A 27,671-nucleotide genomic window follows, 5' to 3' on the forward strand; every position below is an offset into this window, starting at 1 on the left:
GGATGCTCCCATATACTTGTAGAGTATGGATTTTGATAATAAAGAACACTCTTCGTTCTTCATTACTTTGCTTGTGAACAATTATCGCTTATATAACTGCATGCTTGACTCTGGTGCTTCTGCTTGTGTGATGACTAAGAGAGTCATGGAACAGCTTAACTTAAGGATATCTAGGCCATACTATAACATATGTGCCATGGATTCGAAGAAAATTGAAGTTCATGGGTTGATTAAGGACCTACAAGTCCATCTGTCTGTCTACCCTGATATCATGATTGTTATGGACATTGTTGTGGTTGATGTGCCTGATGCTTGGGGTATGTTGTTGTCTAGGAAATGGGCCTCTGATTTAGGAGGAAGCATACAAATGAATTGGTCATATGCTATGATTCCTTCCCCTAATGGTCAAAGATATCTTAAGTTAAACAAAGAGCCTGAAAGGAGATTCCATGTGGAAGATCCTAAAAGTCCCCACAATGAAATCATAAGTGAACAACCTAGCCTAGGGAATCATGCTATCTTGTCTAATTCTATCATTCCCTTGGAGGCCAAGGTTGAAGAAAAAGTGGGTAATTTAAAAGATAAGGTTTGGTATTTATACTTTGATGGTGCAGCATCTAGGCATGGTAAAGGTGCGGGGATTGTCTTAAAATCTCCCCTTGGTCATATTTTCAAATTTGCCTATCAATTAGAATTTGAAGCAACCAACAATGTGGCTGAATATGAAGCCTTGTTGTTGGGTATTGAATTGGAAAAATCTTTAAAAGTTAAATTGATAAGTATCAAGGGTGATTCAGATTTAGTTATCATGCAAATTAAAAATAAATTCACATGTAAAAATCAGAGATTAAAAAATTATAGGAATGTTGTGTGGGATACCATGGAGTATTTTGATGCCATTATCCTTGAATCTATCCCAAGGGAGAAAAATAGTTTCGCCGATGAGTTAATTGTTGCTGCTTCCACCATGTAATTATCTGATAATTTAATTGAAGATAAAATCAAGATGGAAATTGTTTTTAGACCTTCTGTCCCAAATAATTCTAAACATTGGCAGGTCTTTGATGATGAAAGACGGATTATTCGCTTCTTAGACAATTTGGATGAGTTTCAGGGTTTTCAAGTAAATTATAAGGAAGATGGACCTGATATCGATGAAGATATTTTAAATCCTACTCAGAATGTTGTTGCTCTTGAGAAACACTTTGATCGGCATGATGTTGTTAAGAAGAAAGAGGAAAATAAAATTGATCTTGGAGAGTTTGTTGAAGTAAACATTGGTACATCTAAAGATCCTAGAATTATTAAAATTGGTAAGGGTACTAATGAAGATGAAATAAATAAATTAATAAATTTACTTCACGAGTATAGGGATGTTTTAGCTTTTTCTTACAATGAATTAAAAGGCTATAGGGAAGATGTTATGGAACATACTATTCCCTTAAAAGATGAAAATGCTAAGCCATTTCGTCAGAAACTTAGACAAATAAATCCTAAATTGGCCCCCTTAGTCCAAAAGGAGCTCACAAAGATGTTGGTTGCTGGCATTATTGCTCAAACTAGGCATTCTACATGGTGCTCAAATTTGGTGATCGTTAGGAAAAAGAACGGTACAATCAGATTGTGTGTCGATTTCAGAAACCTTAATTTAGCTTGTAAAAAGGATAATTACCCTTTGCCTAATATGGAGACCATGTTGCAAAGAGTGACGGGATCCAGGATGATGTCATTGTTAGATGGTTTTTCCGGATATAATCAAGTTTGGGTAAAAAAGGAGGATCGACATAAAACGACTTTCACCACACCATGGGGAACATTTGAATACATAAGAATGCCTTTCGGTTTAACGAATGTTGGGGCTACTTTCCAAAGGGCCATGGACTATGCTTTTAAAGGTTTAATTGGAAAATTCATTGAAATATATCAAGATGACCTTACTGTTTTTTCTAAGAATTGTATTGATCATATAAGTCATCTTAGGCAAGTTTTTGACAAATGTAGGGAATTTGGCATTTCTTTAAATCCTGCTAAATCTATCTTTGGGGTAACTGAAGGGAAGTTACTTGGTCACATAATTTCAAAGGATGGGATCAAGATTAATCCTAAAAGGGTTGAGGCAATTCGAAAGATTCCTCCGCCCCATAATCTAAAATCCCACCAGTCCTTCCTAGGAAAAATAAATTCCTTGGAAGATTTATTATGAATTACGCAGAATTAGCAAAGCCTATTCAAAGTCTTTTGAAAAAAGACACAAATTTTCTGTGGAAAGAAGACAGTAGAAAGGCTTTTCAAAAAATAAAGAATGTTATAGCCAAAGCTCCTGTTTTAATCAGTCCTGATTATTCCAAGGATTTCATGATTTTCTCTTTTGCTTCTAGGGACACCATTGTTGGTGTCTTACTTCAGAAAAATAAGGATGGGCAAGAACAGCCTATTGCTTTCATGAGTAGAGCACTTCAGAATTCTGAGTTCAATTACACTACCATGGAAAAGCAAGCTTATGCCTTAGTTAAATCTCTTAAGCATTTCAGGACATATGTGGGATATTCCAAAGTCATAGCTTACGTCCCACATTCCGTTGTCAAAGATATATTAACTCAAACTTGATTGCTTAGGGACCCGTGCTAGGTGGGTAATGAAAATTCAAGAATATGATTTGGAAATTAAACCCACCAAGTTGTTCAAGGGTCAAGGTTTAGCAGAGATGTTAACTGAAAATAACAAGAAAGCTCTTGGTTTAATTTGTCTTAACGATTCATCTTCACCTGAGCTGCAAAGGTTAAGAGAGCATGAGTTGTACAAGGATATTATATATTACCTATTGAATCTTACATGTCCTAGCCATTTAGTTGCTCATAAAAGAAGGGCTCTTAGATTAAAGGCTTCTAAGTATTGCCTGATGAAGGATGGCCTTGGGTGGCGAAATCCAGAGGGCATTATACTTAGATGTGTTTACGAAGTTGAGTCTAAAAAGTTGATTTCCGAGTTTCACTCTGGATTTTGTGGAGGGCATTATGCTGCTAGAACTACCGCCCACAAAATCCTTAGAGTTGGATATTACTGGCCTTCAATTTTTACTGATGTGCACAAATTTGTTAGATATTGCCAATTCTGTCAACTATTCACTGGGAAGCAAAAGCTAGTTGCCCTGCCTGTTCAACCTATGGTTGTTAAGGCTCCTTTTCAGCATTGGCGTCTGGATTTCATAGGGAAATTTCATGAAAATTCTACCAATGGCTACTCATGGATTTTGGCCGCTACTGATTATTTTACAAAATGGGTAGAAGCCATTCTAGCTAAGAATGTCACTAAAAAGGTTATTATGAATTTTCTTGAAAATCTAATAATTACTAGATTTGGTGTCCCTGCTAAGATCACTACTGACAATGCTAAGGCTTTCAATTCTAGGGAAGTTTCATCATTCTGTTTTAAGCATGGCATTGTGTTATCTCATTCATCTAACTATTATCCTCAGTGTAATGGCCTAGCTGAATCGAGTAATAAAAATCTTATAACCATTATCAAGAAAATAGTGGGAGATAGCAAGCGATCTTGGGACAGTAAAATCAAGTATGCTTTGTGGGTAGATAAGATAACAAAAAAGAAAGCTACTAGTAAAAGTCCCTTTGAATTAGTCTATGGCCTGGATGCAACTTTGCTAGTGCACCTTAAACTGTTAGATTACCAACTCCTTCAACACTTACTAACAATAAAATTGTTGTCCAGAATAGAATTGATCAGCTTGTAGAGTTGGATGAAACTCGTAGAAAGGCTTTTGTAATATTCCTAATTAGCCATGGCTAATTGGAATATTCAATTTTGCTCAATTTTGCCTTCTATAGCTATTTATGAATAAAAAGGTGAGGAGAGGGGGACATAGTCACTTCATGAATAAAGACACTCCCTAGTAGCACAACATTGTAACTTAAAAGGTGAGCCAAGGGGGGCCAAAGAACCATGTAGAGGAGGGGCCCACGTAAACACTTGGAGTGACTGCGCAGATGGTGAGAAACACGTGGCAAGAGGAACGCTAAGTTGGAGAAGGTGAGCGTTGGGATTGAGAGAGGCCAATGCTATAAAGGAGAGAGGAGCCTCCTCATTTTGGCATTCGATTATGTGCATTTGAGCTAGTCACTTCGACTTAGAGCACGCTGGCTGTTTAGCTAGTCTGCAACACTATTTAGTGCATTGAGTGTCTCCATTCGGAGATCTCACCCTTAGCCCCGGGGGACTTTGAGTGCCTGCTCGGGCAAGGTATTTCCATCAGTATTTTTGCAATAGTTTCATCAGCATTCTGGCAGGAGGATTGAGCATCTTAGATGACTGCGCGGTCTTGAGAGGGATGACGCAGTTCTTTCTGGCAGGAGTTCTGGATTGAGGTTTTGCAGGGGGATTTGTGCTGGGAGGTTGAGCAGTGGATCAGCCCTTGCATATTGGAGGATTTTGCTGAATTTCAGGCAGAGTTGTGGTGGGTTTATTTCAGTAGCAGCGCAGAGCCTTGGGGGATTGCGTGGGTCCTCTAAGAGGGCGATTTTCGAGAGTCGGCCATTTCAGAAAAGCTTTCTGGGTTTTTCTGGGTTTCTTGAGTAAAGTCTGATTCCAGAGTTTCAACATTTTATGAGGGGAACAGCCCCAAATTCTCATTTGATTTCTAGCAGCATAGCAATTCTCTGGCAGCTTGGACGCAATTCAGAGAGAGGCCATTCCTTTGCTATTCTGAGTGTATTTCTTCACTTGCCTTGTGCAAGTCGAGGTGCCATCTTCCTGATCATCTCCTGTACTCATTCCATTGCTCAGTATAATAAAAGGGCTTAGCATTTCTCTCTGCATTTCTTGAGTATCTGCTTATGGTTATATTGTTATATGTTGCACCATTGTTATTTTTATCTCTTGAGCTTCCCGGCTACTATACCACTTGTGTGTTTTCTCCCATACTCTTAGACAGAGCATGGAAAGGGCTAGGTAGCCTCCAGATCTCGTCCTCTTTCCAGAGGCGACATATCTGGTAAATGCCCTCCCAGTCCATCTTTGGTTGGAGTTTGCTTGTGTTTGAGGAATATTCCTGATAATGGATATTACAATGGTATCAGAGCATAGATCTGGCTCAGCCTGTGGAGCTAGCAATCTATGACACCAGGGAAAAAGCCCTACATCTGTTACAGAGGTAGGAGATACAGAGACACTGAGCGTAGGTTGGAGAACACTTACGAAGAGGGAGACTGTGTTCCGGTGGTGGACGCAGAACAGGAGGAGCTTGTGGTGGACCCAGTATAGGAGGAGCCTGTGGTGGACGCAGAGCAGGAGGAGCTTGTGGTGGACCCAGTATAGGAGGAGCCTGTGGTGGACGCAGAGCAGGAGGATCTGATGGCGGATGATGATGGGAAGAGATTTGCGGACATGCTCCTCAAATCAGTACAAGATCTGTCGAGGCAGATTGAGGTGATGGGGCAGAGATTCACGGTAGTAGAAGATAGGCAGCGTGAGAGCCCACAGGTTTTCCAGGTTGGTGAGGAATCGGGTGCATCCGACCATTTGCCAAAGTAGTGTGATACTACTCAGCAGGTGGCCTCACATGCCCCTACACGCTCTACCATGCCCACTTTCTTAGGAGCAGACACGGGGGCTGGAGCCCAGCAGGAGGCAGAGCCCGGTCATATGGGCGATTATTTTGCAGAATACCAGGCATATGGGCAGGAGTTCAGGGAGGCTCTCTCATTCAGAGACTTTGTTCAGCTCCAACGGGATAGTAGACCCCGCGACCATCACATAGGGTACCGGCATTATCATGATGGTGACACCCACCACGCAACTAGTAGATTCCACTTGCCTACGTTTGATGTTTCATCAAACAGTTCGGCAAAGTCTTGGGTGGAGAAGCTGGACATTTACTTCCAGCTTAACCAGATGTCGGAGACAGAGGCCATCAAGGTGGCGACATTACATTTGGATGGTGAGGCCCAGGATTGGTGGTTCCATGGGATGGTTACACTCGAGCATTCCACAGTGACGACGTATGCCGAGTTCACCAGGAGATTGATGGAGAGGTTTGACCGGAGGGATCCGGAACAGCACTTTGTTGAGCTGACGAGGCTCAAATAGACAGGGAGCCCAGAGACCTACATTGCGGACTTTTTGAGGGTTTCAGTGATGGTGCCAGATCTATCCACGGCACAGAGGATCTACATGTATGTTGAGGGGTTAGCAGAGCCACTTCGGGGTCTAGTCAGATCCGCTAGACCAACCACCCTTCAGGATGCTATTAGCAGGACCCGGGACTTACAGGATGTCTTACCCAGGACCCAGACACCTTACCCCCAGCGACAGGGTTTTCAGCCTAAGGGGAAGGATGTGAGGATTCCGCCTCTGAAGGGGAATCCAGGACGAGTACAGCTTGATGATGATGCCAGGAGGGAGTTGAAAAACAAGCGGTTGTGCTTCACCTGTCAGGAGCCGTGGGCACCGGGACATAGATGTGCTACTGGCAAAGCACATTTTATTGAGGTCTTCTCCGAGAGCAGCGGGGAAGAGGATGAGGAGGATGATGTGGAGGCAGGAGATAGTCATGCCATGCAGGGTCCCTTGCCGCCTCCACCACCACCAGCAAGTGGTGCAGCTTTTGCACCTACCGAAGGAGCCCTTGCAGCATTGCGGGGAGTTCCCAAGTATTTGACGCTGCATGTACGGGGGAGAGTACGTGGCCAACAAGTATCAGTTTTGGTTGACAGTGGGGCAACCCACAACTTCATCGATGCACAGATGGTTGAGCGAAGAGGTATACAGACAGAGAGCTTCGATGGGTTTTCAGTTTTGGTCCCAGGAGATCAGACCATGGTGTGTGCTCGTTATGTTCCAGAGTTATCAGTGACGACGGGCACCTACACACTAACTGACCACTTCTTCGTGGTTAATATTCCGAACACCAACATAGTACTGGGTGTTCAGTGGCTCATCACTCTAGGGAAGGTCACTACAGATTGGAAGGCCCTAAAGATGGAGTGGGATGATGAGAAGACAGGGAGGCATGAGAAGATACGAGGACAGCACACATACCCGCCTCAGACTGTTTCAGCTCATCGGATGGAGGCTGTCTTCCAGAAGGGAGACATAGAGTGGGCAGTGGAGCTGCGTGCATCAGAGGCAGGGACTACAGGGCAGACAGTGCACCCAGAGATACAGTCCATCCTTGATCGATATGCCATAGTATTTGGGGAGATTCCGCTAGGACAGCCACCAAACCAGGGGTTTGAGCACGCCATTGAGCTTGAGCTGGGCATACAGACAGTGATTACTACCCCCTATAGGCATCCCAAGGCCTATCGGGATGAGATTGAGCGGGCCATTCAGGAGTTGCTGGCTCTTGGGCACATTCGGCCGAGCACGAGTCCTTTTGCTTCTTCCATGGTGTTGGTGAAGAAGAAGGGCGGCACATTGAGGATGTGCATTGACTACAGGGCCATGAACAAGAAGACCCTAAAGAACAGGTACCCCATACCCAGGATCGATGAGTTGATGGATGAGTTGAGAGGAGCCCGGTTCTTCTCAAAGATTGATTTGAGATCTGGGTACCATCAGATTCGCGTGAGGGAACAGGACATTCTCAAGACCGCCTTCAGGTGTCACTATGGGCACTTTAAGTTTTGGTGATGCCCTTTGGGCTAACCAATGCCCCAGCTACATTCCAGTCTTGCATGAATCATATCTTCCGTAGTCACTTGAGGAAGTTTGTGTTGGTATTCTTTGATGATATACTCATTTACAGTAGGACTTGGGAGGAGCATCTCCAGCACATTGAGACAGTATTGCGCATCTTGGAGGAGCAGCAGTTCTATGCCAAGCTCTCCAAATGTGAGTTCGGGTTGACGGAGATGTTATACTTGGGACACATCATAGGAGTGGACAGAGTGAGGGTCCACGAGGAGAAGATCAAGGCCATCAGAGATTGGTCGGAGCCGAGAAACGTGACAGAACTTCGAGGATTCATTGGCATTTGTACTTACTACCGGAAGTTCGTCAAGGGTTTCTCACAGCTTGCTGCACCCCTGACAAATTTGACGAGGAAGGGGGCATTCAGTTGGTCGGATACAGCGCAGCGAGCCTTTGACAGGCTCAAGGAGGTTATGAGCAGCTGCCCAGTGCTTGCATTGCCAGATTTTACGCAGCCATTTGTTTTGGAGTGTGATGCGTCAGGAGAGGGGATCGGCGCAGTGTTAATGCAGGGAGGTCACCCTATAGCCTTTGAGAGCCGGAAGCTCCTTCCGCACGAGAGGTTGTATTCTATATACGACAAGGAGATGCTAGCCATCATGCATGCATTGGCTAAGTACCGGCAGTATTTGGTGGGTAACAGGTTCAGGGTGAGGACTAATCACAACAGCCTCAAGTTCTTTTTGGAGCAGAAGCAGCTACAGGAGAGGCAGCAGAAGTGGATCAGCAAGATCCAAGCATATGACTTTGACATTGAGTATGTCAAAGGTAAGAACAACGTGGTAGCATATGCCCTTTCATGTAGGCCAGCTACGTTGTCTCTTATGAGCTTGGACGCAGACTGGAGGGCTCGACTCTTAGTAGAGTACTCCAAGGACAAATTTGCATGTGAGGTTCTGGATTGGCAGGTGGCGGATGACAAGTACAAAGTGGTCGATGAGATCATCTACTACAGGGACCGGATCTTCTTGATTGAGGGGTTTCAGCTCAAGAAGAAAATACTTCAGGCGTCAAATGATTCACCATTGGTAGGTCATCAGGGGTTTACCAAAACCTACAGGGCCATTAGAGAGAGCTTCTCCTGGAAGGGCCTCAAGGAGGACATACTCCAGCATGTCCGGGAGTGCGATGTTTGCCAGAGGAACAAGGGGGAGAAGAACCATCCAGTCGGACTATTGCAGCCTCTTCCCATTCCGGAGGGGAAATGGGAGTGTATTTCAATGGACTTCATCACAAAGTTGCCCATGGTACAGGGCAAGGATTGTATCTTTGTCGTCGTTGATCGACTGACAAAGTACGCACATTTTTATCCGCACACTACACAGCAGCACAGGTGGTCGAGCTGTTCTTCAAAGAGGTCTTCAGACTACATGGTCTTCCTAAGACCATCATCAGTGACAGAGACAATCGTTTCATGGGCGGGTTTTGGCAGGAGCTTTTCCGGTTGGTGGGGACGGAGTTGACACCGAGTACTAGTTATCGCCCACAGACGAACGGACAGACAGAGATAGTTAACAAGTGGCTGGAGGGATACTTGCGTAACTATGTCAGTGGGCAGCAACGAGCATGGCTGAAGTGGCTGCATCTAGGGGAGTACTACTACAACACTACTCATCACATGTCCATCGGTATGTCACCATTTTATGCTTTGTATGGGTATCATCCTTTATCTTTCACTGAAGTGATGTTTGGTGCTAGCAAGGCTCCGAGAGCCAAGATTTCAATCCAAGAGAGTCAGGATATTCTCCAAGCTCTCAAGGATAATATGGCTACAGCGCAGAACCAGCAGAAGTTGTATGCTGACAGGGGTCGGGTGGAGAGACAGTTTGAGGTAGGGGGCCTGGTCTACCTACGATTACATCCATACCGACAGTCGTCACTGAAGCAGAAGGGGGCTGAGAAGTTCAAACCCCACTTTTATGGGCCATATAGGGTGATACACAGGATTGGACAGGTTGCATATGAGTTGGAGCTGCCCCAATGCAGCAAGATTCATAACATTTTTCATGTATCATCCTGAAGAAGGCATTGGGGCAACATGTGACTGTGACAGATGAGCTACCACCCACGGATGATGAGGGGCATTTGGTGTTGCAGCCAAAGGCTACTATTGATACCAGGGAGAGGCGGCTGCGAAGTAGGACAGTCCGAGAATTCTTGGTGAGGTGGAAGAATTTACCAGATGAGGATGCCACTTGGAAGAGTGAGAATATCTTGCAGCATCCATCACTTCAGTTGCTTGAGGACAAGCAACATTTTGCCGGGGGAGACTGTAATATTCCTAATTAGCCATGGCTAATTGGAATATTCGATTTTTCTCAATTTTGCCTTCTATAGCTACTTATAAATAAAAAGGTGCGGAGAGGGGGACATACTTCATGAATAAAGACACTCCCTAGTAGCACAACGTTGTAACTTAAAAGGTGAGCCAAGGGGGGCCAAAGAACCACGTAGAGGAGGGGCCCACGTAGACACTTGGAGTGACTACGTAGGTGGTGAGAAACACGTGGCAAGAGGAAAGCTACGTTGCAGAAGGTGAGCCTTGGGATTGAGAGAGGCCAATGCTATAAAGGAGAGAGGAGCCTCCTCATTTTGGCATTCGATTATGTGCATTTGAGCTAGTCACTTCGACTTAGAGCACGCTGGCTGTTTAGCTAGTCTGCAGCACTGTTTAGTGCATTGAGTGTCTCCGTTCGGAGATCTCACCCTTAGCCCCAGGGGACTTCGAGTGCCTACTCGGGCAAGGTATTTCCATCAGTATTTTTGCAGTAGTTTCATCAGCGTTTTGGCAGGAGGATTGAGCATCTTAGATGACTGCGCAGTCTTGAGAGGGATGACGCAGTTCTTTTTGGCAGGAGTTCTGGATTGAGGTTTTGCAGGGGGATTTGTGCTGGGAAGTTGAGCAAAGGATCATCCCTTGCATATTAGAGGATTTTGCTAAGTTTCAGGCAGAGTTGTGGTGGGTTTATTTCAGTAGCGGCGCAGAGCCTTGAGGGATTGCGTGGGTCCTCAAGGGGGCGTTTTTCGGGGGTCTGCCATTTCAGAAAAGCTTTCTGGGTTTTTCTAGGTTTCTTGAGTAGAGTCTGATTCCAGAGTTTCAGCATTTTTTGAGGAGGGGAACAGCCCCAAATCCTCATTTGATTTCTAGCAGCAGCAACAGCACAGCAGTTCTCCGGCAGCTTGGACGCAGTTTAGAGAGAGGCCATTCCTTTGCTATTCTGAGTGTATTTCTTCACTTGCCTTGTGCAAGTTGAGGTGCCACCTTCCTAATCACCTCCTGTACTCATTCTATTACTCAGTATAATAAAATGGCTTAGCATTTCTCTCTGCATTTCTTGAGTATCTGCTTATGGTTATATTGTTATATGTTGCACCATTGTTATTTTTATCTCTTGAGCTTCCCGGCTACTATACCACTTGTGTGTTTTCTCCTATACTCTTAGACATAGCCTAAAAAGGGCCAAGTAGCCTCCAGATCTTGTCCTCTTTTCAGAGGCGACATATCTGGTAAATGCCCTCCCAGTCCATCTCTGGTTGGAGTTTGCTTGTGTTTGAGGAATATCCCTGATAAGGGATATTACAGCTTTTGATAATATGTATAAAAATCAATCTAACATCAAGAAAAGCTTTGACAAAAAATCTCGTACTAGATCTTTGCAGGTTGGAGATATGGTCTTGTTGTGGGATCGAAAGAATGAGAAACTAGGAAAGCATAACAAATTTGACAGTTTGTGGCTGGGACCATACATCATTCGAGGCATTGTTGGACCCAACTCATTCCACTTGAGCACGTTGGAAGGCGAACCACTCGATTTACCCGCAAATGGCCAAATGATCAAATTGTACTTCAGAGAGGACACCTGATGCCACTGGGCATCCTTTGTATTGTATTCCTAACCGTACACCCTTTCACTTCAACATTTCATTTTGTAGTTATGGCAGATTTATATTTTGCATGTTATTAGGATAGTTAATAGATGAACAGCTTATATCTTTCCTGTGATTAATATTATATGATGATTTTTGGATGGACGCTACTTATGTTATCTTGTGTGGATGCAGATTCTGGATTCTCACATTCCTCTGGTGCAGCAACGCGTCCCCAAGTAGAGTCAGATGTTGACCACTACGTGTCAACGACCCATAGCAGTACACCCCTTTTCTTCGCAAAAGAAATAGCATCTAATCGATGTGTCCATGCCGTCCAACTATCATCATTAGCCTGATCATCATGTTATAATGTAAACCTATTTTGCATGTATATGATGTAAATAATCTCAACAGAGTCGTGTCATGTATGTAATTGCTTAGGTAAACCTACTTTTCTAGTGATGATCTACATTCTGAGAGGTTTCTTGTCTCACCGATCCATTCTCGGATGGTCGACAGAGTTTTCCTTCAGTCTCACCCCAAGGCCGGAATGGATTTTATCACTAGGATCTTAGGCGAATCCTAGTGTTCTAGATCAAGTCGTGTAAAAGTGATTTAGGAATAATCCTAACTATTTGATTAGGTTATTTTATTACAAATTGTTTGGTCTGTTGGATTATATTTGTGTCACAGAAATAGGTAGTCTGTGAGGGTCTATTACAAATAGGTTTTCCCCCTTCTGATGTAAAAAGAATATGAAAATCATGATGTAAAGTGTCTTGAGGGTTGGAAAAATAATTTATCCCCTCATAGGTTAATTAATTAAATTTTTTGGCCAAAAAATTAATTAAAATCCTAAGCTAAAAATTTAATTAATTCTAGGTCCTAGGTAAGTTTAAATTCTCCAAAGGCAAAATTCGTCGGTCCTTAAAAATTAAATTTTAAGAGGCCTAGGGACTAAAGTAAATTAATTATTTTGACAAATTTTAAACCTTTGATCCCTGGGGATTAAGTCAAAGTCAAATTCTTAAGGAAATTAACTCGAAATTTTTATTTTTGAGTTAATTAAAATGCATTTAATTGAAAAATTCGAATTTCCTCAAGAATTTAATATTTCGATGGATGAGATTAAAAGAAATATTAATCCTCATCAATGATCAAGATTGCTTTGACGAGGATCACTCGAACTAGCCGTTGGAGGATTTATCTTTAAATAGGAAGTCATTTGTCAGTTGATCCATCCGATCTTTGAGTCGTGTGCTAAGCGAAAAGCTCTTGTGTAATCTTTTTCTAAATAATAAAGAAAGACTTTGGGGTTAATTTTCGCTAGTGTTACTCTTCATGGAAACACTGTAAGATGTGTCGTTTTCATGCGTAAACTTTTTTTTAGCCATTGATGATAGCTTCTGAAGAGTGATTTGAGTACAGGTATCTTGCTCGGTCGTTGGGGTTTAAATGATAATTTAAATTTTGAATGTAATAGTAGGTATCTCTATTTACCTTAATTTTATTATTATTTTCTCGCTCTATTTTGATCGCTGAATTGAGTTTTGCAGGAAAATCTTGAATTAGATATCAGTTTTGGGATTCAACTGCGTTAAGTCATTCATCTATGACCATTTCTTCACCCCTGTGAGCATCACCCGATGCAATGAGTGCTAAGTGGACTATTCAAAAATCATAAGAAATTAGTCAGTTACGACTACGTCTCATGGAAATGGTCATAGATGAATGACTTACTTAACGCAATTGAATCCCAAAACTGATATCTAATATAATGCACTACGAAAACCCCCAATACTTAATTCAAAAGAGTGAAGGGAACTCTACTTGAATGGTTCATGAGGCACAATACTTGCTAAGGTTTTGCAAGTGGGGTACCAAGCTAAGTGGGCTTGATTGTGGGGAAAACTCCACAGTTAAGCGCACTTGAGCCAGAGGCGATCTCGGATGGGTGACCTCCCGGGAAGTCCTGGTTACCGGGTGCAAGCCCCGAAAATGATGATTGACGCTATGTGATTCATTTCACTAGTTTCAATCCCACTTCTTCACCCCTGTGAGCATCACCCGATGCATTGAGTGCTAAGTGGACTATTCATAAATCATGAGAAATTAGTCAGTTACGACTACGTCTCATGGAAATGGTCATAGATGAATGACTTACTTAACGCAGTTGAATTCCAAAACTAATATCTAATATAATGCACTGCGAAAACCCTCAATACTTAATTCAAAAGAGAGAAGGGAACTCTACTTGAATGGTTCATGAGACACAATACTTGCTAAGGTTTTGCAAATGGGGTACCAAGCTAAGTGGGCTTGATTATGGGGAAAACTCCACAGTTAAGCACGCTTGAGCCAGAGGCGATCTCGGATGGGTGACCTCCCGAGAAGTCCTGGTTACTGGGTGCAAGCCCCGCAAGTGATGATTGATGCTATGTGATTCATTTCACTAGTTTCAATCCCACTTCTTCACCCCTGTGAGCATCACCTAATGCAATGAGTGCTAAGTGGACTATTCAAAAATCATGAGAAATTAGTCAGTTACGACTACGTCTCATGGAAATGGTCATAGATGAATGACTTACTTAACGCAGTTGAATCCCAAAACTGATATCTAATATAATGCACTGTGAAAACCCCCAATACTTAAAATCTTGAATTTTAGATCCTCGGGCATTAAGGAAAGTTCTCAGTTAGACCAACCAACTCCCGATCTGTATTTTTTGAAGAACCCGGCTAAAATAGCTCTAGCCTTATCATAAGATTTTTAGCGGTGATACAAAGGGTTTTGAGCTAAGCACCTCCTTTAAAATTTAAAAATTTAATTTTTATGTGCAAAATTGATAAATCTGGCTGTTGAGAGCCTTAGATTATCAGATTTGGGAGTGGAGTTGGACTCACTCCTCAGATCTGATAAATCTGCCATTCTTGTGCACAGATCTGTAAAAATTTTGGGTTTTCTGGGGTTTATGGGGTTTTATTTATTTTTTGTATATCTTGGGTTCTAGGTATTTTTGTTTTCAAATATAGGTTGCAGATCTGAAGGTGAAGTTTGATTTGAAGCCAAATCTAGGCCCTGGAGGGTACGAGCTGACCTCAAAATCATTTTTTGCAGGAGCATTATTTTTGCAATCCAACGGTTTGAAATTTTTTTAAATCTAGAAATTTTTTTACGATGATTTCATTGATAAATCTGAAGCATAAAAATACATTGGTGTGAAATTCGTTTTTTTGGGTCTATCTTGAGTTTTGGGCTACAATTTCTCTATTGCCTGGAGTTTTCCAACAGAAAATTTCGGATTTGTTTGATGCCTAACGTCTGTTGTTCCTACCTCCATTAAACTGAAACCCCTCTACGGCTCCCTGCGTCCTCCTCCTCTACGTGCTTGCAAAATTTCGCTGCCCTAAAAGCTTCCTCTTTCGGCATGTGTCCTTTGTTATTCGTTGCCCAAACCCTCTCCGCAGACTTGCATCTTCGGCTCCCTCTTCAACCTACGTCATCTAGTTCCTGCCTGGTCGCAGTCTTTCCCTCCATCGACCTGCATTTCCATTGCTGCAAGCCGCTTCTGCGAATCCTTCTCATAAACCTGCAGTCGTATTACTCTATCGTCGCCCCTTCTACCCATCTGTGGCCTCCTTTGTTATCTCCCTCGACCTACAAGTAGTCCTTCGCTCTCCTGCGTCCAACTCTCCTTCTCTACCATTGCCCCTACCTCATTCGACCTCCTCTCTTCGTCGTCAAGCCCTGCAAAACACACTCGATTTCTTTTTTTTTGGGTTTCATTTGTTTATATTTTTTAGTCTTCACGTTAGGGTTTTAGGCCAGTGATTTTTTTTAAAGAAATATGATTTCGTTTTAATGAAACTTTAGTTAGATTCATATTTTTTTAAATTCGATTTTTGTTTTGGCTTTTATTTTTAAATTTTTTATTTTATTTTATTTTTTCAATTTTTATTTTTAACTTATGATTTTAATTTTTTATTTTTCTTTATTTTCATTTGAAAAAACATTAAAAAACATAAATATTTCTAAAATTTAAGAATTTAAAAAATTGGGAAAATCTAAAAGATTTTTTAAAACTTTTCGTGACTTTAGAATTTAGAATGAAATAAATTAAAGGTCTTGCGCTTTCACATTAAATATTTTAATGTAGCCTATGGCCCATTAAAATTTTAATTTATTAACCCTTTGATTTGTTTTACTTCTTCATTTTTCACATTAAAGCAGCGGCCTAAGGAATAATTAAAATGCTAATTTAAAGTTTCGTGGTGTCTTTGGTGATTAAGTGCAAAATCTTAATTTTTCATGATTTCTCTATTATCAAGGTGCGATAAATGTTTAAACAATCATATTGATTGTTGGAGAAAGATAATTTTACTAAATCATCCTGCATGCTAAAGTTTTGAACATTTTACATTTAATTTTTCATGGTCGTCGTTTTGCGGCTTGCCACATTATAAATTGCTTTGGGTGACTTGTTATTATTTAGTCTTTGGTTAATTCAAACTAAAGGCACTAGTCTGTAGTCGTTTTTATCTTGTGTTTGTATCTTATTTTAATCTATCTATCTCAATTGATTGAGACTTGCTTTAAATTCATCAAGTTGTTCATCCTTAAAATCTCCTAGACCATGTGTTCCACAGGCTATCTTCATCCATTCACCTTAGGGACTACCCCCCCTTGACTTGTCTAGGAGAGAGTCTAAACGAAGTGAGTAAGGATTAGAGTGATAGCCCTTACTCTGAGCGTTGTCGCGGTGCCTAAACACTTTGTGCAACAACACCACCATTTATGGATCTCATCCCTTAGGAAGAGGATCTCAAACCTCCTCGTCTTGGCCTATAAATCGAACACAAGCCAGAAGATTGGGGAGGACCATTGAAGGTAGGCTTATGCTGCAGAAATAAGGCTAGAAGGCTTTTCATCCAAGGAGAAGGTTGGAGATTGTGGGAAGAGGCTTGTAACATCAAGGCTTTGAGGTTGTAAGTTTGTTCTCCCTTTTATTTAATAAAAGCAATTGTTCATCCCTAATCATGTCTATTCTGATATCATCTGTGGGATTCCTTGATAATCCACATAGGTTTACTGATTCAATTTATGATGTATGTTGAGTTAAGTATTTCATTTATCTTTCATTCTATACACTAGATGCTTTGATCCTTTGTGTGTTTTCGTCTATGCAGATCTCCTTCAAAACATCATGGAGAAGTTGTGGAAAGCGTTGGAACGGTCTCTAAAGCATCGAGGAGAAGCCACTTGTAGAAGGCACTAAAAGGAATTCGACAGGCATTTCGTCAAACCGGTAAGTGATCCCTCGCATAGTACTTGTTTCAATCAATCGTAAGCTAAAGAAAGGTAGCAGTTTTTTTCTTGTTTGTTACTAGATTTTGTTTGAGATTTAGGGAGATCTGTCTTGTCTGCAAGAGGGATTAGTCTGCCTAGCATGGACGTACCCATGGTTTTGCACATGGTTTTTTGGGCACGGTGGTTTTTTCCCATAGTATTTGTAGGTCCGGTCAAGAGAACTACAATTATGTTTTAATCCAGGGTTAGTGGATTAGGGTTTATGAGTGCTTCAGCATATATATATATTGTAACATTGAAAGGAATATAATGAGAAATCAGTCTGGTATTCCCGGTTTTGGGATCCAATGGGAAATCTCTGTGTATATTTGTTTTATGTTGTCGCCATTGTATATTTTTTTGTTTTAAGAATTTGTTGCAGGTAATTTTTGTACAGGGTTAAAAACTTCAATCCATAGATTTTATTTATAATTTCACTACTGCATAATAATAAAACCCTCATCTGCTGCACTAGTTTTCCTACATTGGGTTTTTCCGGGGACATTTGTCCAAAAATAACTGTGTCAATTTTGTTGTGTGTGCGCTTTCATTTTCTCAATTTCCAATTTATTTCCGCAACGTTTTTATTTGTGAAGAATTGCAGTGTGATTAATTCGATATTTTGTTGTAAGAAAATAAACTGCATAATTTATCAGGTTAGAAGAATTAATTCCAGTTGCTGCATTTCAAGGAAAATTTCACAAAAGAAGGATTTTTCGTCTGATCCATTCAGATGTATATGGACCAATAACTTCAACCTCACTAACAGGTAACATTTACTATGTTTGTTTCAATTATGACTTTTTTAGAAAAAAACTGGATTTATTTTATGAATACCAAGGATGAACGCTTCAGTAAATTCCAAGAGTTAGAGCTGTTGCTGAGAATCAAACATGTAAAAAGGTTAAGGTGTTGAGGTCTGACAATGAGGGAGTGTACACCTCCCAAGACTTCGATTCTTTTTGCAAGGAAAAAGGGATCAAGAGGGGCCTAACATCGCCTTACAACCCACAGCAGAATGGGTTTGCACAGAGGTATAATTGGTCTATCATTGAAACACACAAAACAATGATCCATGACATGGATTTCCCCATGAGTCTTTAGGCAGAGGCATGCAATACTATTGTCTACATTCGGAACAAATGTCCTAACAGCATATTTAAGGACAAGATGCCAGAGGAAACCTTTACCAGTGAGAAGCCTGACATATCACATTTTCATGTATTTGGTTTTCTCATTATCATGTGATTGACAAAAAGAGGAGTAACTTTGAACCCTCAAGCATCAAAGGTATATTCATTGGTTATAGTGAAACCTCCTTGGCTTTTCAGGTCCATCTTCCATCACAACAAAAGACGGTGATGAGTCCATATGTGAAATTTGACCAGGATAGATGGTCTTCTAAGTATTAGGAGCCTCCAGCAGAGGCTTGAGAGAGAGATTGCTGTCCCAAAGGCTGATGAGAAAGAAGACAAGAAATCAAATTTAGATCAGCAAGGTTACATTGAAGGTTCAAGGAACAGAGATTTCAATACCACCAAGTTCAATCAAGAAGTTGAGATGGCTTATCCAGGCATTGCAGGACACATATGAACAAGTCGGAGCACCTAAAGCTACATTTAAGGTGAGTAATCCTCCAAAGATTTTCTATTCATTGCTTTAATTACTTCTATAATCTATTCATATGGCAGAATCTTCCAGCTGTAAGGAAACAACTGAAGTGCAGGTATGGCAAAATGACATGATAGAGGCGTCTGATGTGTGGGAGACAGTTCCAGAACCCACTGTAGAATTAGTGCTTGATTCCAAGCATGCAGTGGATGTTAGCATTGAAAAATCTAGGTTTAGATTTGTGACAGAGGATTCTCTCAAAAAAAGGGAGTTAACCTTCTTGAGACTTGTGGTTCTATTGCCAGAGTTTTTAAGGTACATGAGCAAGATACCCATGATCACAGGATGAGGTTGATAAAAGGGTGCTTATCTGCTGTATAATTTCCTTGTACTAAAGAGACTTCAAAGTAAAGAGGGGCAGTGATCCTAATTTACAATCCTTCGGAGTTACATGTGATCAACATTCCTTTGAAGCCCCTGGCAGAGGGGATTTTCAAGATGCTGTGACAGTATCTTGGTTTGGTGAATAACACATCCTCACGAAGAGGGACTGTTAGTTTTATCTGTTGTTGCATATGTGTTTTCCTACACCAGAGGTTTGGCAGTGATGAGCAAATTCATACCGGAAGATCCATGCGAACCTTGGCTTTTGTGCAGCAATGATCACTGCAATTTATTTATTTTTTTGGGGGGGGTTGCAGTAATGAGACCCAGCAGCAGCACTCATAGGTAGAGGGTACAATGGTATATACATGCCTTTAGCATGCATGCGCCAACCTCAGAGAACTCCATATTTCACTTTTCTTTTATTATAAATGCTTTAGTAATTAGATTTGCTTTTCCAGTTCCGGAAGAGGTTAATTGTTCTGTTACCTGTATTTATTTTCAGTTCTGTTAGGGCACAGTTGCTAAGTTTAGAGTCTAGACAAAGCACATGAGATAGAGGAGGCTCCAGATTTAGCTAGGCACTGATTCCCAGGAAGAGTTCTCATGCATACCTGGGTGCACTTTTCTAGATAGCCTATTGTTAGGGTTTCCATTCCTAATCTAGGAATAACACAGAGATGATCTATTTTTGTAATTCCCTAGCATTTTCTTTATAAAAGAAAGACAGGGTAGGGGCGCTATTCCTTGAGTTTTGAGCTATTGCATTGTATTTTCCTCCTTTCATTTAATAGAAGACAGGTGACTGAGTGCTGCAGATTTGTATTTCCTCTTTCTCAATTCAGACCAATGTGTTTGTAGATCTGCTATTCCTTCATCTGCTGTTTTGATAGGTTAATCAGTGTACATTTTAGATTTACTTTAGGAGTGCAGGTCTTCTTACCATGATCTGAAATTTAACAAATAGTGGCTGCTATCAGTAACCTTGTCAATAATATCATATGCCATCCCAAGCTATACAACTGCTTCAGAAGCATCTTTCTAAAATGTTGGTAAGGAAGCATTATTTCTAGCACTAGCATTCAGTGCACATAACCAAAATTGGCAATGGATAACTCCACACATTGATAAAATAAGACATTTCAAAGCAACATATAGTGCATTAAGGGTAGCTAGAACATGTCCAATTTCATCAAACTAGACCACCAGCTTTACTCCTATAAAATTCCTTATTCCTGATTTGTAGGAGAGCAGGAAAAAAAGAAATAATTTAATGATTACATGGATCATGGCCATCTGTTCTAAAAAGGTTGTATTTAAGAAAAATGAAACAAGTTAAAATCATCAATCTTCCATGACATAAATGTAACCATATAATCAATAGCTAGGTTTGTGAAACACTATAGTTTATTTCAGAAGAGTTTAACTAATTTGTAGTCTTTAAATATGGGGCTTGTACCAATATTCATTAAGAACTTACAATACAAGTGATGTCAGAAGAATGATCTTCACTATGGGTGTTGATGTCCTTGGCAAAAAGTCATCCTGAATCAAACAAGGAATACAGATGCAGATGTTAATAACTGTTAAGTGACATACTCATGCTTCCCTCAATCAAGTAGTCCAAGAAAACTGTGCTCTGAGAGCCAAATTACAAAATATAAGAAACTAGAACTGCTTTTTTTGAGTCCAGACAACCTCAACAAAACCCTTCCCACCCCAAACACCGATTCTCCCGCCCCAAACAATTGACACCCCCCCAATCTAGAAGTGAGTGTGTTCTCTTCTCCAACAAACTCTATCTCCCAGTACCACTTCTGATTGATTGAAAATAATACACTGGTGCTTCCATACAAAGTCTTCAATCAATGATATTCGGACAAGGTTCGCCATTAGGTTCACCATATACAAAATTCAATTTTTTCATAATATAAAAGAAATATTAACAATATATATATATATATATATATATATATACCCATGGGGTTTTTTGAACTGACAACCTTCATACGAGTACCACCTTAACAGAACACTATTGCAGACTCCTCTACGCCCCATGGGCTATTTATTTGTTATAAACATAACTCATGAGATGAATGAAATTTATCATAACAACGATACAATTCTTTTTATATATATAAACTTAAACTATGCTGATTTTTTTATTTATAAAAAACCAATGAGTAACCCCATAACCTGTTGTTGATTTGTGGTAGCATCGGATGTGCTCTAGCCATGAAAATTGGTGGAGAGGCTAAGGCACATAAGATCTCCAAGACCCAGAAATGGTTTGGGGAAATTCCACCAAGTTGGAGAGATATTAAAATAATTAATATTTTTAATGGGGTTCCTAAGTCTAAACTTAGGAAAATTAATATATTAATGGGTATTAATATAAAATTGGGTGAGAATTCTAAATGACATGGATCAAACCAAATATAATCTTAGCTGTTGATTAGGGACTTAATCTCGGTCGTTGAAGACTCAATAGGAAAAGTATAAGAGAAAGGTTGAGGGTCAGTTGGAGACACACCAAGTTGATCAGTCAGTTCGATTTTCTAGAGCAGGGTTTGTTGAGAGAATCGAACCAGTGATCTGTTGCAACGAGGGGCAGTTCAGCATGAGGCCGAGAATACATAGCAGAGAGGCAAAGATAGTGCCAGAGAAACAGCGCAGAGCCTGGAGTGGCTAACGCATAAGCAGTTGGGTGCTACGTAGAGGCAGCTGAGAGCTACGCAGAGGCTGAAGAGGCCAACGTGGATGACGCAGAGGGTCTGAGAGCTGAAGCAGGGCCAAGCGGCAGCACCAGAAGAATTTTCGTGGGGCAAACTGAGTCCTGGTGAGCCGGGAAGGGTGACGCAATCCCTGCAGAGTGACGCACAGTAGTGGAAGCTGCAATTGTTGTTGTGGGATCGTTCATCCGGTAATTTATCAGCCGGAATATCTATCTCTGAGGAGAGCTACTATTGTCGAGGGCATTCTTTGTTGGGTGAGCCATTTCTGGCACCCTAGATGTATTCAGAAACTGCATAATAATAAAACCCTCATATCTGTTGCACCGATTTTCCCACATTGGGTTTTTCTGGGGACGATTGTCCAAAAATAACAGTGGCCCTTGTGTGTTTGTCTCAGTTATTTCAGTTGTTGATCTGTATATGAGTTAAGGCTGCATTTGTGTTTTTTTCAGTATTTATATTTATAAATAACTTGTTAATTAAAAGAACAAGTAGGAGAAAATAAACCAGATAATGCAGTAGGGATTTCTAACGTGTCAGACTTAGAAATTTCAACACCTACCGTGTTTTTCGTCCTGTAATTCACAGACTCTCTTTGAGTCGTAATCTGCAAAAACATCAAAGCATTGCATGGTTTTATTGATGTGATGCTTTGATGCTTGTCAACGAGGCACTTCTAGCAGAGCACAAAATGTCTATGGATCATTGAATGGCTTCCTTGGGTACAATAAAATCACTTAAAATCCACAAGATTTCTGAACTCACTTGATCTCCCTCCATTGCCAATCTAACACTTACAGTCTATGGCGACCTACAGGCTGCTCTGTTGATGCCTTGAATACTCATTGAAATCTGTTTCAAATTTTGTAAAAGTTTGGCAAACCTTAACTAGGGTTTTCAGATTCACCTAAATTCAAACTTTAAGCATCAAATTTGGTGAACCCTGTGACATAGGTCCAATATAAGCAACACAGTCATCAAGACGCAATACAGCTTATCTGTGAACATCACGATTTTGAAAATGGAGAAATCTCTAGATTTTATTTGTTTGGCAGTTTCTCAATAAAAAGGGCCCAAGGCCAGGGAATGCACCAACGACACAAACTTTCTTCATCTTAGGTGCGAAGTCTGAGGAATCTCTATTCCACCAAATTCACCTGGGACATACACCCAACCTCATCCTTTTTTGCAATGCTATTCGGTTACAGCAGACAATAGAAAGAATAAAAACCCAGTGGACAACTTAATAATCTATTAACCTCACCAATGAACCAAGGCTCGTTTCCTTAATTTCATTTTTAACTACACTTTCAACAAGATACTAGATATTATGTGACTAATTCAAAGAGATTATGGCATTAACCAGCAAGATGTGGTAGTTTCTTAACCTCACCAATGAACCAAGGCCAGTTTCCTTAATTTCATTTTTAACTACACTTTCAACAAGATACTAGATAGTATGTGACTAATTCAAAGAGATTATGGCATTAACTAGCAAGATGTGGTAGTTTCTTGAGATGTTAGGAAATCACATCAAGCATTTACTTATACTCAAAAAAGAGCCTTTTGAGGATAGAGAGAAAGTGTTGCCTAGAAGGAGCATTGTCGAAAGGGTTGTACAGATACTATTGCATGAATTGAAAATAAATGCATGCTTTAATTCATCATGTGCAGAGGACTTCAGGTGATATTGTGGCCCCTAGGATAGTTATACAGATTTATTAATAATTTAGAAAAAATCTGGATAGGAGACAGTTGAACATGACATATAAACACACACACACACACATATAATTTTCCTTTTTGTTTTGTTGCCACAAGAGATTAACCCAGTTGGTGAAAGCATGGCATTGTTATAACCCCCACCAGGGTTCAATCCCTCAAAATAATGGCCAACATGCTCCTACAAGGGGGTTATTGTAAGCAGTTGAGCCATTATGGCTATCAAGTCAAGCTAGGTGGAAACATGCATCACAATGTAAAAGGGTGTCCCATAATTCTTTAGTTTGATACTGATTCTGAATCAAAATTCATGGGGAAGTAAAGTTAATGTGACAAATAGTTCCTCGTAACCTACACAAATGGATTTTCATGTTTGAGCCTTTATGCAATTTTATGTGGTTTTGAATATTATACTTGTAAAGTAGCAAAATGACTATTGAAATAAGGGTTAATTAGATGGACAATAAACTAAAAATATTTCGTTGATTTCTTTAAGCGTGAGGTTACTAATTGACATGAATATACGCAATAAAGTTGCCTGCACAAAGGTAGCTCTAGTTCATGTGTAGTTTTATAACATAGATCAAGTCTAGTGGAATATATTCAGTGGTCAATGTTGGGTATGTGTTATATTCTTTGTACGACTATCTGTAGGAGTGGTGGGGAGGTGGCAGCCTCCCTACATGGCGTTTAGGACAGCACCCCGATAAAAGAAAAAAAAAATGGGCAGTTTTTGCGTCCATGATTTTCGGGCGCATGGTGGTTTTGCCCATGGATTTGTAGATCTAGTCAAAGGAACTACAGTTATATTCTAATCCTAGGTCAATGGATTGGGGGTTTATGAATGCCACGGCATGTAAATTATGTAAAGGAACATAATGAAAAATCAATCTAGTTTTCTCCGTTTTGGGTTCCAGGAAAAAAACTTTGTGTATATTTTTTGTGTTCACCATTGTATCTTTTCTATTAGTTTTAAGAATTTTTTTGCATGTACTATACAAGGTTAAAACCTACAGTCAAGTTGTTGAGAATTGTTGGAAAAGTAACTAAGTTCGGTCTTCATATCAATTTGTATTTTATGTAAATGAAGAAAAAAAATTGTTCAAGCATGAGTTTCATGGTCAAGTCTAGGTTAAGCATGTTCTTCATGCTTCTAGGTTTTGATTGAGTTAAAGAATTAAATTTGAGTCAAATTCCATTCGGACTCTTTGTACGAAAAAGGAAAAGAACTTTTGTTTAGTCAAAAAGGGTCAATGTAATATTCCTAGTGGGAAATATTAAGTGATAACAGCAAATAAAACATAAACATGTAACCATAAAACTAACATGCCAGCGTAATGACAAAATGCACCAGAAATTGTACCAAGAGTTGAGCCATTTTATTAACTGAGAAAACAAGGTACATATAAATGAAGAAGAGGAACCTAGGCTTGCTACAGCAATCTAGTCAAGTCCCAGGTGAAAATGGAGTTGCCCAAGTACTGGAAACTGCTCTCCCCAAGTCTCTACGCTAGCCCAGTAAATTTTGCTAATACTAGATGGAATGGAATTGGTGTTTCGGCCCTCTAAACTGCTCGGAAAATTCCAGGAAATTAACCAGAGCCTCCTCACAAGGAACCTAAAATAACCCAAAAAAATTTCACAGACCCAAGTGGTGGAAACGGTCTTGTTACCGCTCAAACTAGTAGGGGACCTAAAGGGCAAATGCTAGGCCAAGGGAAACAAATGGAGACTTAGCCCACTGTCACCTCAGCTAAGGCTCCCTTCTATTTACGGACTTTCACCGATGGGAGGAGACCCGGTATATTATGGAGTCACCGATGAAGGATAAGTTAATGAAATGATGTGGAGTGACCCTAATAATCCCTTTCCTGGAAGAGTTAGAAAGATAAGGCTTGCTTGCTTTCTAAGCAAGGTACAATGTCTTCTAGGGAAAGGAAGAGAGGATTTAAGGGTTAGGTTTATGGGATATGACTTATGAAGGAACTTCCCAATCCCTAAAATCCTTATTGTAATTGGTATCCCAGATGGTTCTTGAAGAATTGTCTTTTCAAAGGAACGAGACCACACAAGACCAAGTGGACCTGGTCTAGGATAGGAGGAATGAGTATGGAAACCAATGATGTTCTTACCCTAGACAAGGTGGGGAAAGGATCAAAGAAAGAATTTTCACTTGAAGGTGTTGATTTGATCCTATGAGGCACTAGCCTTGGGGATGCTAAGAAAAAGTTTGATCCCTGAGCTAGAGCTTGGATTTTTTGCCAACTCCACCGTCGGAATGGCTTCAAAATTGGAGGAGACCTTGAGGAAATGCCAACGCAGGAGACCCTAAGAGATCAAACATTTTGGAGGGCTAGCTTGTTGGGAAATTGATGTTGGAAAAAGTAACTATGTTCGGTCTTCAATAATGTACTTGAGCCATCATGTAATGTACTTGTCAAAAGAATAAAGAAAATAATTTTTATTATTATTATTGTGACTTATTAAAGCATGGGTTTCATGCTTGGGTCACCATGTTTTAGGTCAAAGTCCCCATTGAGGACTTTTAGGATTTATTCTGAGTCTACAGAATTATTGTACATTTAAAGAGACCCTTCTTGGGCTTTTGAATCATGTAAAAAGTTTTAGTATTGAGTCAAATATGAATTATGGAACCTCCACACCATGTCGGCCTAAGACCCTATTCGACTCCTCAAGAAGCCTATAAAAGTAAGGACATTGAATTCATTTGGAGCATGTCATGTCCCCATTTTTATTCTTCTTCATAGTGCAGTCAGGGTGGATTTCTAGGGCAGGAGATGGCCAGGTCAATGGAGCTGATTTATGTCATCAGGGGTTCCGATGGAGTTTTGAGGAATTTTTATGGGATTTGATGGCATTCACTTGGCATATTCCATCACCCACACAGTTTTCCTTTCTTTTCATCGCATTTTGACAAATTTTAGAAATCAACATTTTTTATTGGGCATAACTTAATTACTTATGCTTGAGGTGGCATTCCTAGGAAATTAATTGGTGGAACACCTCAATGTAATAGCTCGTTGGAACCGGAACCGGAAGATCTACAGGATGGGATGGTTAGATGTGAGTTTCAGTGACCTAAGGAGACGTGGCGGCCAATTTACCCATTTCCCGAATTAAAAGAATATTTTAATTGAAATAAAAGAGGGAAAAGTGCTCCATGATTAAAATAATAATAAAATAGAAGTTTCTAGACGAGTCCATCAAATCTATAAAAGAGTAGTAGACCATTGGAGGACATCTTCGATTGAGTATTGTTTCTTGTATGAGAGGTTGAGAACCCGGTTCTCTACTCCATTGGTAGCCCCAAGACGAAAACCCTTGGATGATTTAGAGAGATTGGGCGAGCACCCATCTCCCCTTGGTGGATTCATTCAAAATCCACAGGTGTAGAGATTGTTTCTCTGTTTCAATTTGGAGACCGGAGGGTCATTCCCAGCTATTGTATTGGCATCTATCTATATATAATGAAGTTGGATTTTGGTTGCAGCATTTCTCATTGTTTATCATCTTGTGATCTTTTAATGAGATATTGTGCAATTTATAAATTTATGGTTCTAGTTTTACATGGCAATCTTCCCTAAAATGCATGATAGTTTAATATGAAGTGCCTGTTCCAAAATTAATTGATTTGGGACATTACAGTGGTATCAGAGCTTCGGTCTTGGCTCAGCCTGCGGGATTTTAGTTGTGAGGGTTTCAATTCCAATTGCAGATTGTTCGAGGGTTTTTATTTTTATTTTGAGGATACCAAATTCTATTTGTCGGAGAAATTTGCCTTGGATGTTAGCAGTTCTACAAAATCTTGTTGCTAATGTAGTAGCAGCAACAATTTGCAATGCAGACGCAGTTGGCAGTGGCAGTGCCAGCAGCAGCACGGATGCAGAATTCCAAAGGGAGTTGCAGTACGGATGCAGTGTTGACAATGGCAAGGTCAGCAACAATACAGATGCAACATTTGCGCAGTGGTTGGTGGATAGCATGTCAGACAACAGCAGCGCAGAGGGAGATGTTACAGAACAGAGTGATGCTTCAGCAAGTTGCATTGCTAGAGCACATTCCTCGCTAAGAGGGAGTGTTGATTTCTGGTAGCATCAAATGTGCTCTAAGTTTATAGTTTTGCAAGGAGACTTAGTCACATGTATTCCAAAGAACCCAAAAAGAGTTTTGGGAAATTCCACCCAGAAACAGTTTAATTAAAATAATTTATTATTTTTAATGGGACCCTAAGTCTAAACTTAGGAAAATAAAATAATTAATGCGTATTAATCTAACTG

The 27,671-nt window shown here is 40.4% G+C and overlaps 1 protein-coding gene across 4 annotated transcripts in view; it reads right to left on the bottom strand.

Moving 5' to 3' along the window:
* The window catches only part of LOC149222277 (uncharacterized), a 361,030-nt gene that overhangs the window by 322,880 nt on the left and 10,479 nt on the right, over positions 1 to 27,671 (bottom strand). For all 4 annotated transcript variants that reach the window (XM_089385348.1, XM_089385347.1, XM_089385346.1 and 1 more), the window contains exon 2: positions 20,397 to 20,461. In XM_089385348.1, the coding sequence (XP_089241474.1) occupies positions 20,397 to 20,461 (65 nt within the window). The remainder of the gene's footprint in view (positions 1 to 20,396; positions 20,462 to 27,671) is intronic.

Source organism: Pinus tabuliformis, chromosome Q (assembly GCF_031772625.1).
Source record: "Pinus tabuliformis cultivar Carrire ecotype Pingquan chromosome Q, CPIR1, whole genome shotgun sequence".
NCBI lineage: Eukaryota > Viridiplantae > Streptophyta > Pinopsida > Pinales > Pinaceae > Pinus > Pinus tabuliformis.